This window comes from Curcuma longa, chromosome 14 (assembly GCF_044706935.1).
Source record: "Curcuma longa cultivar G26 ecotype Majalengka, Jawa Barat chromosome 14, ITB_CL_G26_1.1, whole genome shotgun sequence".
NCBI lineage: Eukaryota > Viridiplantae > Streptophyta > Magnoliopsida > Zingiberales > Zingiberaceae > Curcuma > Curcuma longa.
This window is the reverse complement of record NC_133874.1, coordinates 9,243,146-9,257,465: the sequence shown is the minus strand read 5'-3', so window position 1 is coordinate 9,257,465 and position 14,320 is coordinate 9,243,146. Positions and strand designations below refer to the sequence as shown.

Here is a 14,320-nt window from a genome sequence, read left to right as displayed (position 1 = left end):
AAGGCAATTCTTGCGAACTTTGCTGCATCAGCAAGCTGCGAACCCAATCCGCTGACCAGATTTACTATTGGGTAATCCGACGGGTCCCACTCAGATCTGCGAGCTCTGATATACCAGAAGGGAGGACAAGCGTTTGAGGAGGGCGTGGCATCCACGCAACCAAAAGGGAACCGTCAGCTGGCACCGACAGCACGGATCGAAAAGCCGTCGAGACAGATCGAACGGTCATCCGTCCGGCCGTTACCCGTTACCCGTTACGCGTTACCCGTTACCCAGAGAAATAGGGTCGTGGTGCGGCGGCGGTCCCCAGTGATTCAGCCTAGTGTGGACGAGCCACGTGGTCTGATGAAGGTGGGTCATTCGCGGGATCAAATGTTTGGAAGCAATTAATTAAGCTTGAGCAAATCCCCACTATAAATAAGCAGTAGGAGAAGGACGAAGGCAAGCCCAAGCTCCCGTTTCTTCTCCTAACTGGTGTTTTCTAATCTAGGGTTTACTGGCTTTGCAGAGATCTGAGAGATTGGCCTGATTTGCGTTACCACCAGGTATCGTTGTTTGTACTCCCTTCTCCGGACATGATGGGTCTGATTTGAGGTTTTTTGTTAAATTTTTGTCGTTTGGGATCGGATCTTTGGTGGTTGTTTTTGCAATCTGTCTTGGATCCAGAGTTCTTTGCTGCACCAAGATTTTCTTTTTATTCTTATGTAGATGCCCATTTGCTTTCCCCAAAATTTCGGAAGTTTTCAAAGAGATCATTATTTCGGATCATACGTGTTCCAGTCAAAATACCGTAGATGAACAAGCCATCGGCCAATGAATTGCCGACGTGCATGCTTCTCGAAGATAGTCGTCGGGACAGATGAAGAGACTTGAAAAATACTAAAAAAGAGAGTTAAAATAACACCGGAGTGGATCCCGACAAGCTACTCCGACGACGTTAAGTTAGGATTTTATTTGAAGAAGGAGTTTAATAACTTAGAAAAATTAGGATTGATGTGTGCATATCTGTGCCTATGAGTATGAGAAACCTTTTATAGAGTTGCTAATATCCGTTTAAGAAATATTTCAAAATATTTTTCTTATTCTCTAGGTGAAATAGTCCATTTAAAAAATATTTTAAAATATTTTTTTAATCTTAAGGATGAACCGACTTTATGACTTTATCCTGTATGACACGTAAAGATAATAGATTTCAGCCACATCATAAGCATCCTCAATTACTCTAGTCAAAGGAGGCGTAGTCCGACTAACTGGACTGTGTTGAGTTGTCGTCAGGATACCTTGATGAGATGTTATCGCTCCGTCCCATATGTATGAAGTGGTTATAACAGGATCTTGAGTTTGGGGCTTGGTGTAAAGTTATATCACGAGCTCAGGGCTCGGTGCTCCAGACTTGCTGTAAGACTAAGTCTCGAGCTCAGGGCTCGATGTTCCAGGTCTGTCGTAAGGCTAAGTCACGAGCTCAGAGCTCAGTGCTCCAAGCCTGTCGTAAGGCAAAGTTATGAGCTTGAGACTCAGTGCTTCAGGTCTATCATAAGGTAAAATTACGAACTCGGGACTCGGTGGTTCAGGCTTGTCGTAAGGCAAAGTTGCGAACTTAGGGTTGGGTGTTCCGGGTCTGTCATAAGACAAAGTCGCGAGTTCGAGGCTCAGTGTTCTGAGTCTGTTGCAAGACAAAGTCGCGAGTTTGGGGCTCGATGTTCCGGGCCCGTAGTAAGGTAAAGTCGCGAGATCGGGGTTTGGTGTTCAGGCGTAAGACAAAGTCGCGAGCTCGAGGCTCGGTATTCCACGCCTGTCATAAGGCTAAGTCGCGAGCTCGGGGCTTGGTGTTTCAGACTTGTCATAAGGTAAAGTTACAAGCTTGGGGTTTGGTGTTCCGGACTTATCGTAAGACAAAGTCGTGAGCTCGAAGCTCGATATTCCAGGCCTGTCGTAAGGCAAAGTCGCGAGTTCAAGGCTCGGTGTTCCATGTCTGAGAGTTTTAAAGCACTTCATGTTGGGAATCCTATGCAATAAATAACAAAATTCACAGCGAAAATAGGATCCCAACGAGCGATCAATGCAAAAGAAAACTCGTACGAAGTTCGATTTATCTATCTAATAGATTTATACCTTTGAAGCATGCCCTTCGCTTATCTCGCTCGTCCTCGATTCGCTAGATTTGTTGCACGTTCAAACATCCGTGCCTCTATGCGTATCTACACGAACACGATCTCAAGCTTCGAAGAAGAATCGCCTTTGTGGTGCTAGCCACACAAGGAGATTCGACCAAAACAAGGAGGAAGAAGAAAAATAATGTTCGACCAAGAGAGAGAAGATAGCTCAACATGCCTTGTGCACTTTTGAAAAATACAAGAAAAACCTTTTATATTCATCTCATGAATATGAACGGTTTTTGCCTTTTTAACTTCCCGACATTAAAGTCAATTAAAACTCAAATAGAGCACATGTTTCTCATGTTAACTCTTCATCTTTTCTTCATCCAATGAAAAAAGAAATCCTTGGTTTTTCTCTATTATTAATTCATTAAACATTTTAATGAACAATATCTTATTCAAATTTGGTTGAATCTAATCTAAATGAGTTTAACTCAAATTAGACTCAATCCTATAATCTAATTGGATTCACTTGAGTCTAACTCAATTAATCCAATTCGGATCATATTTTAGTCAAACTAAAATCAATCAATGTTCGAAGCATCCTGTCCTTTGTGTGTGACCCAATAGGTTCTCGTAACGTTGGTAATGTGTCTAAACTGCTTTAGACACACAAGTAACGAGCGGCATCTAGCAATGCATTATTGCTACCTAAGTGACGAGAAAGTCGAGATCCGACCTAACCTTTCCTTGACTACTATAATGTATAATGATGTCCTTTTATCCTCGATATCTAGATTGATCAATGAGGTATAGACCGTGTCATCCTCGATATCAATCTTTGTGTTTCTTGATCCCCGAATAGACTCACTCAAATAAATGAGCTCAATATCTCATATTGACTCATTTGAGCATGACCATATATTTAGTAGTTCTACTCGATCAAGGGGCCCACAGATATCACTCCCGTCATATGGGAGAGATAAATCTCATCTACATCACTCACATCCCTCCGCATAATTCATTGCATATCCAGTGATCGCTTTTATAGTCCACTCTGTTACGGGTGACGTTTGACAATACCAAAGTACACAACTCCTTATATAGGGAACCGTAGTGATTTTGGGTCTAAGGACTATTCATACTAATAGTCACATGAGAAAGTTTATGACACTCATATAACGATCTATGAAATTTTCTCATGGCGGGTTAATTCAGTATATATTCTTTAATATATACTCATGTGTTAACGTGATATCACATATCCATGACTTGTGAGATCAAGTCATCAATTGACCCACATGCTAGTCTCAATATATTAATATTGTCCTTGAATATTAATGTTTGACTATGAATAGTTAAGAGTAGTGTTCTCTACATCATCTCACTATCAATTCAACTAATTGATATGATGTATATTAGAACCTACTACTTAAGGACATTATTATATTTAGTCATTTGACACAAACATGAAGTAAATATAATGATCAAATTTTGTTTTTATTAACAATAGAATATGATACAAAAGTCCCTAGTCAATCATCACATAATTGGCTCTAGGGCTACTACTAATACTTCAATATTAAATTCATGAAGCAATACTGTAAAGATTAATGACCCGATGAATAAATTAAGATAAATAGAGTTTAAGAAGATATTCTGATGATTCAAAGAAAGCATAACAGAATGTCCAGCTCAATAATAAGGGTGAATGGTGAATCAGTCTGATGGAGAAAACAAATATATGAAAACTAAGGCATTGCTAGGAGTCCTGACACTATTCAGAGAGGCTAAAGTGTTATAGCATTATGAAAACTAGCACCATGCAGTCATAACTATTTCGATATTGGGTCTCTATCCCTAGAAAAAACGCTGTAAGAAAGTCTGAATCTCAATTGATAAAGAAAAAAATCTTCCCTGTTATTGAAGAAATGTTATCTAAACCATCTTTGAGATAAAGGAATTTTATGCCAAAAAAATAACAACTGAAGAGTAATTGGAAGTTTTTGTATAATCCCCAAACTATAGTAGCTTCAATGAAACCTCTGTGTCATTTTGATATAAATATATACTGAGCTTTGTGTAGTATTGGTCTAACTCGTATAATGATTTAAACTCCTTGCTTCATCATGAAATGAGAAGGCTGATATAGGAATACCTGTAATATCTTGGATCATCATGAAAAATATTTGGTAATATTATATTTCTAACATTGATGAAATAGTTTAAATTTGTCGGAGCCCTTCGTTGGCAAGGCAAGGTCGGCCCGTCGTCAACTTTAGGTTTTAGATTCACTAGTAATGGGAGAGATTATTGATTTTTGCGCGCCGTCCGCGACTATGTCGAAGTCTAGGGAGATCGAACCCTGAGAAAGGTAATTGTGATGGATGCCACTGGTCCGAGACCAAGAGAGTTCATAGAAGCACCTGAGAGTTTCTAGAGATACTTCAAGTGAACAAATATTAAATGAAGTAATACTGTAAGGATTAGTAATCTGATAAATGAATTATAAGATAAAAGAGTGTTAAAAATAATATCTTGATGATCGGGAGAGAGGCTTATGCTCAATGTTGAGGCTCTACTTTAATAATGGTAGGAATAACTCCTTGTCTGATGACATTTGCTAGAGAGTGTATGTCTTGAACCGATACTGTTGCTAATTATTTAAGAAATATGTTAACTGCCATAATAGTCTGCATTGTCTTCAAATATTTATTTGTACCGTGCAATTAGAATATTGCTATGAATTTAGAATCACCAGTATCATTGCACAGAAGAGCACAAATCAATAACAACAATGATCACCAATTGTTCCTTTAAAGGGTGTAATCATCCTTTCTGGGTATACAACTCCATGAATAATTAGTCCACTAATAAATGCAAGAACATCAACAACTTTAATCGACTTTCAAATATTGCTTGGATATTATGCATTAGTCCTTTACGATGCGGTAATAAAATTTGCAGAAATAGATGAAGATACTTTCTTAATATAGCTTTGTGAGAATGCTTCAACATGGGAAATACAAATACTGGGGCTTGAAGAATAACTAACCAGTACATAAATTGACCACTATAGATATGCACACTCTCTAGGTGTGCCTGAACATCTTTGATAATATAAACTAGATCGGTCCCTGACTCAAAGGTTAATAAAAATTGAAGGAGCATATGTGTAGTTTGTATGATTATGTCAAGCTTGAACCATATGATAGATACCAACCTCATCAGCATTTTGGATATTAAGAACATGGATGCTTTGTAAATAGATGAGTGATCAGAATAATACCTCCTTTTTTAATAATGTATCAACAGTAGGTAAGGTCAACTACTATGTGCCTTGGAGTAGTAGCCGTAGGTTGTGTCATAAATGGCTTAACTCCCTCGAATATGTCAAAAATCCTAAATTTGCCACATTTTAGAAATCTATCATATCATGTCAATTTTGATCAACATAAAAATTTAATTTTCATTGGCAGACTATAGAATCTTCCAAGATAAGATTTGAAATTTTATTCTCAAGGTATTACAATACCTTGAAAATATCCTAAATTGTCACATTTACTATGGTTAGATTAACCACCCTTCCAATTAAGGTTGACACACCCTAAACCATCTAGTATGAAAAGATCATACTTTTAGGAATCCAATATTTATTGGAGCTCCTTGAGTGTACTAGGTATTCACTAGGGATAACCTCCATAGATACTTTCCTAATGACTTTTCTAGGCTTCTTAGAAGTTTTAGTCATGCTAGTCTCTTCAATGTCAACACTTAGGATGACCTCCCTTGTAATCTTAACTTGACTCCTAGACTTAGGGTTTGATCGATAGTTATATAGAACCCTATAATAGGATGACACATTGTCCTTGGACTTTGATTTATATTCCAAACCCTTCTTGTCCTTACATGACTCTTGTCTACGTAAATCTAAGTTTTGTTTCTTGGATCCTTTAACTTCATTTGTTAATTTCTTAAGGATCTTTTCTAATTGATTAGTGTTGATCTCAAAATTTGATTTTCAACCTCTAAGGCATTAATCTTTTTTTTATGATTACCTTATAGTTTTTTTCTAGGCATAGACATATGTCTAGTATTCTTAGAGTTTTTGCCTAGATCTTTCTTATCCTTAGGTTGAATAGGTCTACCATGAAACACCCTGAAGTTTTCTCTATGTTCATTATAATTTGCACTAAGATCATAAAATTTATTTCTAACATACTTATTATCATGTTATAAAGAAATTGCATTATGAAAATTTACTTTAGGAGCTCCTCCTAAGTTTAAACTTCCTCCCTTGTCTTTATTTGGGTGCCTTCCTCTTAGATATTGGTTCTGGTAATACCCACGTTGGTTGCATGAAAAGTACACAATATGTTCTTTGCCTTTTCGCACTAAGGGTTCGACTTCCTTTGGTTTCTCCTTTGTCTTAGGTGTCATATGCGCTTTCTTCTTGATTAATTGTGGACACTTGCTTTTATAGTGGCCCTTCTTCCTACACTCAAAACATATTATATGATCTTTATTTTAAATAATCGAAATTGATATACCTTCATAATTTGAGCTCTCTTGACTTGTGGAGATGACACAATCTTCTTCTTTATCACTTTTGGAAGTTGAGAGTTCCTCTCATTCCGGTGTCAATGACCTCTCCCCCTCATTTATTGAAGTGGATGCTTCTTCAATTTCATATTCCGATGTTGAGCACCTCTCAACTTCCGAATCCTCAAGTTCTTGAGTCAATGAGTTTCCCTCCTCAAACTTATGATCATTATGTAGAGGATGAACTTTCATGAACCTTGGCAAGCTTGCTCTATAGATCTTTGGCATCTTGATATATACCTATTCTACACAAAATGTCGTTAGGAACTAAATTAACTAAAATTTTGATTACTTTGTTATTTGTCTTCGATTTTTGGAGTTGCTCCTCGGACTATTTTTTCTTCTTGAGGAGTTTTCCTTTGCTATCTATTGGGGTTTCAAATCCTTCTATTAGGATGAACCAATTGTTGATCTCCATTATGAAGAAATTCTCAACCCTAGTCTTCCATTGATCAAAACCTCCTAATCTAAATGGCGGAGGTATTCGGATGTTGTATTCAAATCCATCTTGAGGATGCATGACAAAATCAAGTTCCTTCGATAATCAATCCGATGACTTCCTCTAACTTTGTGTTTCTTCCGACAGTTAGTCTGATGAAGAGTGATCTCTTTCTAATGTCATTTGTTAGGATCTGTGCGAGCTAAGGGGGGTGAACAGATTTGATCACGTTGATATATTGCGCAACACCAAGATTTTACTTGGTTCACTCCCTCCCAAGGCGACTACTCTAAGGTCTAGTCTTAACGATCTATCACCACTATTCCTTCTCCTTCTCGGATATTTTTCGAAGATGCAGAAGCCTCTTATAACACCTGTTATTTACGAGCAACATAAAAAAAACAAATACAAATGAAAGTAAAACACTTTACAATTTGAGAAAACTGTCCTTTGGATGCTTTGTTGTCATTTTTGATTGTCTTTTGATGGTAGAAAATGTTGCAACACTTCGTCCTCAAACCCTCAATAATTGACCCCTCAAATTCTTCTTGAAATCCTCTTTTATAGGGTTGCTTTCGGGTTGTTTTCCGCCTAACAATCGATTGCTAAACTATGACAATCGATGGTTGCTCTGTGAATTCGACCGTTGCTCTGACCTGCAACTTAACAACTCAATTTTACCTTATCAATCTATTGCTAAACTTTAGCAATCGATTATTGAGCCCACCAATCAATTGTTAATCCATATCAATTGATTACAATACCTTTTGTATGTTACTACAGTGTCAATCGATTGCTGGTAGCCATGAGTTGAACTAGGCAGTTGAGTTGAGGGCGTTATGTTTGCTACTACAGTGTCAGCAATCGATTGTTGGATTCCAACAGTCGATTCGATTGTTGGATTCCAACAGTCGATTGCTAGGTTCCAACAGTCGATTGTTGACTTTCAACAGTCTATTGACTTCTAGTAAGTTCTAGCAAATCTCCTTTACTCCCTCAAACTCTGAATTCGACGTTTTAGGGTTTAGCAATCGATTGTCACTTTCTAACAATTGATTGTTATCCTTGTTTCAGCCTTTCCAAAATTGAATTCTCGTCTCGCCTAGTATCCGATTGACCTCAGCCTATTAGTACTTCCTTCGCTTAGTATTTGGTCAATCTTGACATATCGAGGCTATCCATGGTCCAACATCTGGTTAACAACCTATTGAGACTCTAGTATCTGGTTGACCTCAACTTACAAGGATTTACTGTTGCTTAGCATCTGGTCAACTTTGATCTGCCAAGACTTCATCCATGCATTAAGTATCTGATCATTTATGATCCACTTGGACTTCATGCCTTGCCAACTCCTTGTTGGACTTTCCTCATTGCCAAGTGCCCAGTCATCCATGATCCACTTGGACTTTCCTTATTGTACCAACTTCGTCTTCCTATCATCAGGTGGTCGGTCAACCGTGATCCACCTGGACTTTACTCGCCTCATGCCAATGCCACATTGATCTTCTGATCACCAAGTGTCGGGTTAATCGTAACCCACCTGGACTTTCCTTGCCTTATGCTAACTTTCCGTCGATCTTCCTATCACTAAGTGTCCGATCAACCGTGATCCACCTAGACTTTCCTCGCCTCATGCCAATGCCATGTTGGACTTCTAACATCGTCAAGTATCCGATAAACCTTGATCTACTTGACGTCTCACTTTACCATTTTGATCAAATACCATATTGGTCAAATATCAAAACTCTCCAACTCGAGTTAATTCGTGCTTGCTTGGTCAATCTTGATTTGAGGTCTTGCACCAATATTTTTCTCTCTTAATTGTGTTGCTTTTTCACTTGTCTTTCACGTGCATGAAAGGTTCATATTTGTAGTACAACATGGAAACATCTAGAATACCAAGATTAGTCATATTAAACTCTTGACAACTTCAGAGAGCAATTCTTCATTTATGAAGCCTTGACCATTCTTTCCAATGCAATTTTAGAATATTGTGGTCAAATTAGATTTTGATGAGTACAAATTAGTATCATTTAACAAGAAGTAGGATAGAAAGAGATGCATCAGTCTTTTTACGAAATATGTACCCGTATATTTGTAGATAAGGAATTGAAAGATACCCATGGAGATTGTGCCCTCAATCTCCGGTGCTCACGGTCTGTAGGAGATCAGGAACCATTCACATATTTCAACTGACTTAATAACTATTTAATTATGATGACTTCCATTAATATCAACTATTCGACTGTTATTGGACAAGAATGATAATCATAGAGGGACTGTTACAAGGAGCATAGGTTACGTCTGCTAGTTGAAAACTACATGAGTCGCAACTCTATATAGAGAAGACCTAGAGATGGGTTATGGGTGCAACCTAAGCTTTGGAGTGGAAACCGAGCTTAGAGCTTAGGAAACATTTGAGTAGAGAATTTGGGGAACCAAGTTAAGTGGAGAACTCAAGAAACAACTCTAAGTAGTGAGCTCAGGAAATTGAGGTCGGAGTCAAGAGCTCCGGAAACTACTGAGTAGAGAGTTCGGGGAATCGAGCTTAGAGTATGGAGCTCAAAAGCTGAGCTCCATAATTTGATGGCATTTATTTGTAGAACTTCAAAAAGGTGCCAACATATCAACTGACCGACAAGTCGACCATTTAGCTCGAGATCTTTGAATATATAAGTGATATGCTGGATCTAAGGAGTAGGGCCACGTGGGTATGACTTGCTGACCCGGAGTTAGGCCATCATCACAGGGTGTCATGGTTCTTGAAGTTTTCATTGTTCAAATTCTTTCCCTCTAGAAAAGGCTTTCTAATTCGAATTGTTTTATATTTTTATCAATGACATAGCACAAATAAATTTCTCTATGAATTTGTTGTGATAACAAACATGGCTACCCAGTCCCCTATTTATTCTGTGCGTTGTATTGTATCATCCGTTGGCATTAAGGCTACATGATGATTTGCTTGTAAACCTGAACTCCATTTCAAGGATGTGGGGCATTAAAGTCGCTTCTCTTAATAAAAATGCTCGTATGATTTAGCTGGAAATATTTTGCTTATGATTAGTGTTAATTTAGGGATGGATATCGTGCCAAACCATTTTTTAATTATGTTCTTAATCTTATACCTAAATGTTTGAAATCATAGTTTATGATGGATTTGGTACCAGATGCAAAATTAGGTGTCAACTGATTGTTGATTACATTTGCCCCAGTTTTGCCTTTGAATAACCAATTTACAAATAAAAATAATAACTTTACTTACAAAGATAGCCTCTTTCACCTCTTGATGAGGTGAAATCGCTCATACCATGATGATGCCTATGGGTACAGTGATATTACACAAAATTACAATACAATAAGCAAGTAAATAATGGAACTCAAATATTTGCTTATCATACAAACATTGTAAGCTGTGTGAGATCAAGTTTCCAATGTACATGTAGGCAATTACCCCCGTCTAATAATTGCCTCAGAAGTTCAACTTGCAAAAGTTCCGGCCTGACAATTATTGTGTTCCTTGATTTTATTTGCTGCACATATTTAATCCTTTATTGTTATCGGACAAGTTTCACACTCACTCATATGCAGTAGGAAGCATTGTTGATACTAGTCCAATGTATGTTTTTCAGATTCCCGCAATGGCTGCAACTCCTGAAGTTGCAACTAAGCCTGCTGACTTGAAACATTCTCATCCGTCTCTAAATGAAAGAATACTTTCTTCGATGACTAGAAGATCTGTTGCAGCACATCCTTGGCATGATCTCGAAATTGGTATTCTACATTTATTGTAATAGTTTCATATAATAGCATCTTTCATTTTCTCTTGTTAGTTCCCTTGGTTATTGAAGTTTGATTTTCCATGCAGGTCCAGGTGCTCCTACAGTTTTCAATTGTGTAAGTGAATACAACTTAACCATGTGGATAATTGGGAGAGAACCATACTTGTATCTGTATTTAATAAGAGCCATAAAAGAATTTCCTAATGCCAAAAAAAAAAATGCAGGTGGTTGAAATAGGAAAGGGAAGCAAAGTAAAATATGAATTAGACAAGAAAACTGGGCTGATAAAGGTACTTGCGGGCACTATATTCTCATCTAATTACCCTGGTCTTCCTAATTTCATAGATGTTTCGTTGATGAAGGTGGATCGTGTGCTTTATTCATCAGTGGTGTATCCTCACAATTATGGATTTATCCCACGCACTCTTTGCGAAGATAGTGATCCTATGGATGTCTTAGTCATCATGCAGGTTTGTTGCGCAAAGATGCCTGTAATTCTTTAATACTTGGTTAACTTTTTGTATCCAGAGTGCATATTCATATATCTCATATAAGCAATCTTTCAGATTTTAGTACTTGACAATGTGAATTCAACGTTTGATATAACTCAGTTTGCAGATTCTAGAGCTTTTGTGTAATTGTTTTCCTTTGCATTTAATTTCCTTGTTTTTTATTTTTTTTAGTTATTTTAGTGAAACCATGTAAAGTTGCTGATCTGATTGAGCAGGAACCAGTACTCCCAGGTTGTTTTCTTCGAGCTAAGGCAATAGGTCTTATGCCTATGATTGATCAGGTCTGTTTTATAATTTGTCATTCAAAGAATTTCAGAGTTGCAAAGTCTGCAATGGTTGTTTGACAATTGATGATTGTATTTTATGTTGCCTGGAACAGGGAGAGAAAGATGACAAGATTATTGCTGTATGTGCTGATGATCCTGAGTACAAACATTTCAATGATATCAAGGAGCTTCCACCTCATCGTCTAGCTGAGATTAGGCGTTTCTTCGAAGATTGTATCCTCTTATGTTTGCCTAATCAATAACAGGTCAAGAACTATACATACCTTTTGCACGATTTTCAAATTTTGCTTCGATAAGATTGGTGCTCTTAACAAAAGGAAACCAGACAAGAAAAATGAAAACAAGGAAGTAGCTGTGAATGACTTCCTAGATGCATCTTCAGCTAGCAAGGCAATACAACGTTCCATGTAAGTATCATCCAGTTTGTCATTCCTTTTACTTTTTTTTAAAAAATAAAATCTTAAAAATTATCTTTCTAGGCTGAATTGCATGATCTATCTGAAAATACATTTAAGCAAAATATGGAATTTATATTTCAAAATTATGTTTCTTAGGTTGAAACTACATACACTGGAGGACAACTTATATAAACTGGATTTGCGATGCATTTATCACTGTAATCTGCCCAAAAAAAACAATTACGGCACTGCCAAAGAAACTTTTGGTTCTAAAGAAGGAAGTGAAATGACACCTTCGAAACAAATTCCAGTTTTCAGAATAGTACTTCACTTTTCTATTTTGTTATCTGAGTAAGATGGATTGATCTCCTTTAAAATTGTCCACTGTGCTTGCAGGGACCTTTATGCGACATACATCATCGAAAGCCTGAGGAGGTAAGGCTCATTCCTGAAGAATAGTTGATATGGAGTAACTGACCATTTATATTGCTGTTGCTTCTGCTTAGTGATCGTATTTTATATATAAGCTTACAGTTTGTTTAGATGTTATATGGTTTTCTTAAGACTAAGTAGACAGTCTTTCCCATATGGATGTTGCATTGCTAGTCAGACAGTTGTATTGTATACTAGATTTCAAGAATATCGAATTGTTCTTAGACTCATTTAGGTTTCAATTTGTCACAATTCCATAGCTTATTTTGACTATTTTTTATGATTAAAAAGCACCTCTGGTGTGCTTCCATGTTTCAAAACAAACCTCAAGTTCTCATTTTAGATACGATATCAACATATGGATGTCTTTATGATAGAATGCTCCAAATTCTCCTTTGCAATAATCTTCTGTAAAAGGTAAATCGCTACCCTAACAGCCCCATACGGTCGGTCTCACGATCATCTGTGAGAAGGTAAATTGAGAAGCTACAGTTGGCTACGACGGAGGAGGATATTGTCTCGGCTTCACTCGAACCCTTGTCCTTTTCTGTAAGTCTGCTCCATCGTAACCAACTCAGTTATACCTTGAGGGCTCCTTTGCAATAATCTTGATTCTTACTAATAAGTCCAATGATAAATTACTTAAATCAAATGTTGCATGAGTCCCTTTCAACCACTTGATTCAAACAAATTTTGTCCAAGCCCCATCAACTCGCTATATTTAAGTTGCTAGTATCTCATGAGTGATCCATCTACATCCAAATCTTGTCAAGCCACATTGAGTCACTCAATTTTGATTAAAAATCCTCATGAAGATAGTAGTGGCTTTGAGATAAGAGAAAAAAACTTTCATTGAACCGTTCATTCAAGTTTCTTTGAAATTCTTTAGTCCCATGATTGATTAGATCCAGTGATTTAGCTTTATGATATTATTATTATTATATTTTGTATGAATAGATTATTTTGTAAAAGGCAAACGTAAACATTCCTAAATGATTGTATATATCATTCTCTCTGACATGAAACAAGTTGAGTTAGTCCTTATCTATTTGGTGTTTGAGAAATTCCAACGATCACATCAATGTTGTTTTCCACAGACTAGTTGTTAGATATTGAACTTGATAGCACCCTTGCGGCCTCGGTGGCGATCTTATCTGCTCAGACAAAACTTTTGGTCATTTCTGTTCGATCAATCCAATCCGATGGAATCGATCATCACAGTCTAAGTTCCAAAACATCGCATCGCATCATTCCATCGCATCCTTTGCCGCTGACTTGCGATCCGACAGCTCCGCTTAATAATTCAACCTTTTTGCCAGACCAACGACAGACATTATCCCCACAATCTATGACCTCAAGTCAAGTGGATTCTAACTTGCGGATGTGTCTTACAGGTAGACAGATAGAGGAACAAAGCTTTGATTATCCGGAATATTAATTTTTGTTGAAAATGTAAATGAAAATAAGAAAATGGAAAGATGGAGAAGATCCTCATATGGAAGAGTTTAATTCCACATTGGTAGTTGAGGGACAACTTAGTTGGTTTATAATGTATCATAAGCATTGATGTTGTAAACAAATACATGGGGAGAGATTCTTTTTTCACGCGCCCGAATTGCACTAATCGTAAGGCGACTCGTGTGCGACCGGTCAGGGCATAATTTGCCCAGGCAGATCAACTAATATTTTGTCATATTACAAACGTTTCGAATCAAGCCATTAATCCATCATTAATCTCCAATTAATGGGAGATACACTAATCGTAAGGCGACTCG

The 14,320-nt window shown here is 37.2% G+C and overlaps 1 protein-coding gene across 1 annotated transcript; it reads left to right on the top strand.

Moving 5' to 3' along the window:
* Positions 1-440: 440 nt before the first annotated feature.
* LOC141844927 (soluble inorganic pyrophosphatase 4-like) lies at positions 441-12,775 on the top strand. Its single transcript, XM_074732906.1, has 9 exons — positions 441-545; positions 10,767-10,908; positions 11,003-11,031; positions 11,141-11,206; positions 11,279-11,386; positions 11,644-11,709; positions 11,808-11,928; positions 12,041-12,122; positions 12,510-12,775. Exons 2-9 carry the CDS (start codon positions 10,776-10,778, stop codon positions 12,550-12,552), a joined length of 648 nt encoding a protein of 215 aa, XP_074589007.1. The 5' UTR covers positions 441-545; positions 10,767-10,775; the 3' UTR covers positions 12,553-12,775.
* Positions 12,776-14,320: the final 1,545 nt, after the last annotated feature.

Coding starts and splice junctions, on each gene's coding strand:
- LOC141844927 (XM_074732906.1), top strand. CDS start 10,776: ATGGCTGCAACTCCTGAAGTTGCAACTAAGCCTGCTGACTTGAAACAT. Junction 11,207..11,278: donor AGAAAACTGGGCTGATAAAG/GTACTTGCGGGC, acceptor TCGTTGATGAAG/GTGGATCGTGTGCTTTATTC. Junction 11,387..11,643: donor ATGTCTTAGTCATCATGCAG/GTTTGTTGCGCA, acceptor CTGATTGAGCAG/GAACCAGTACTCCCAGGTTG.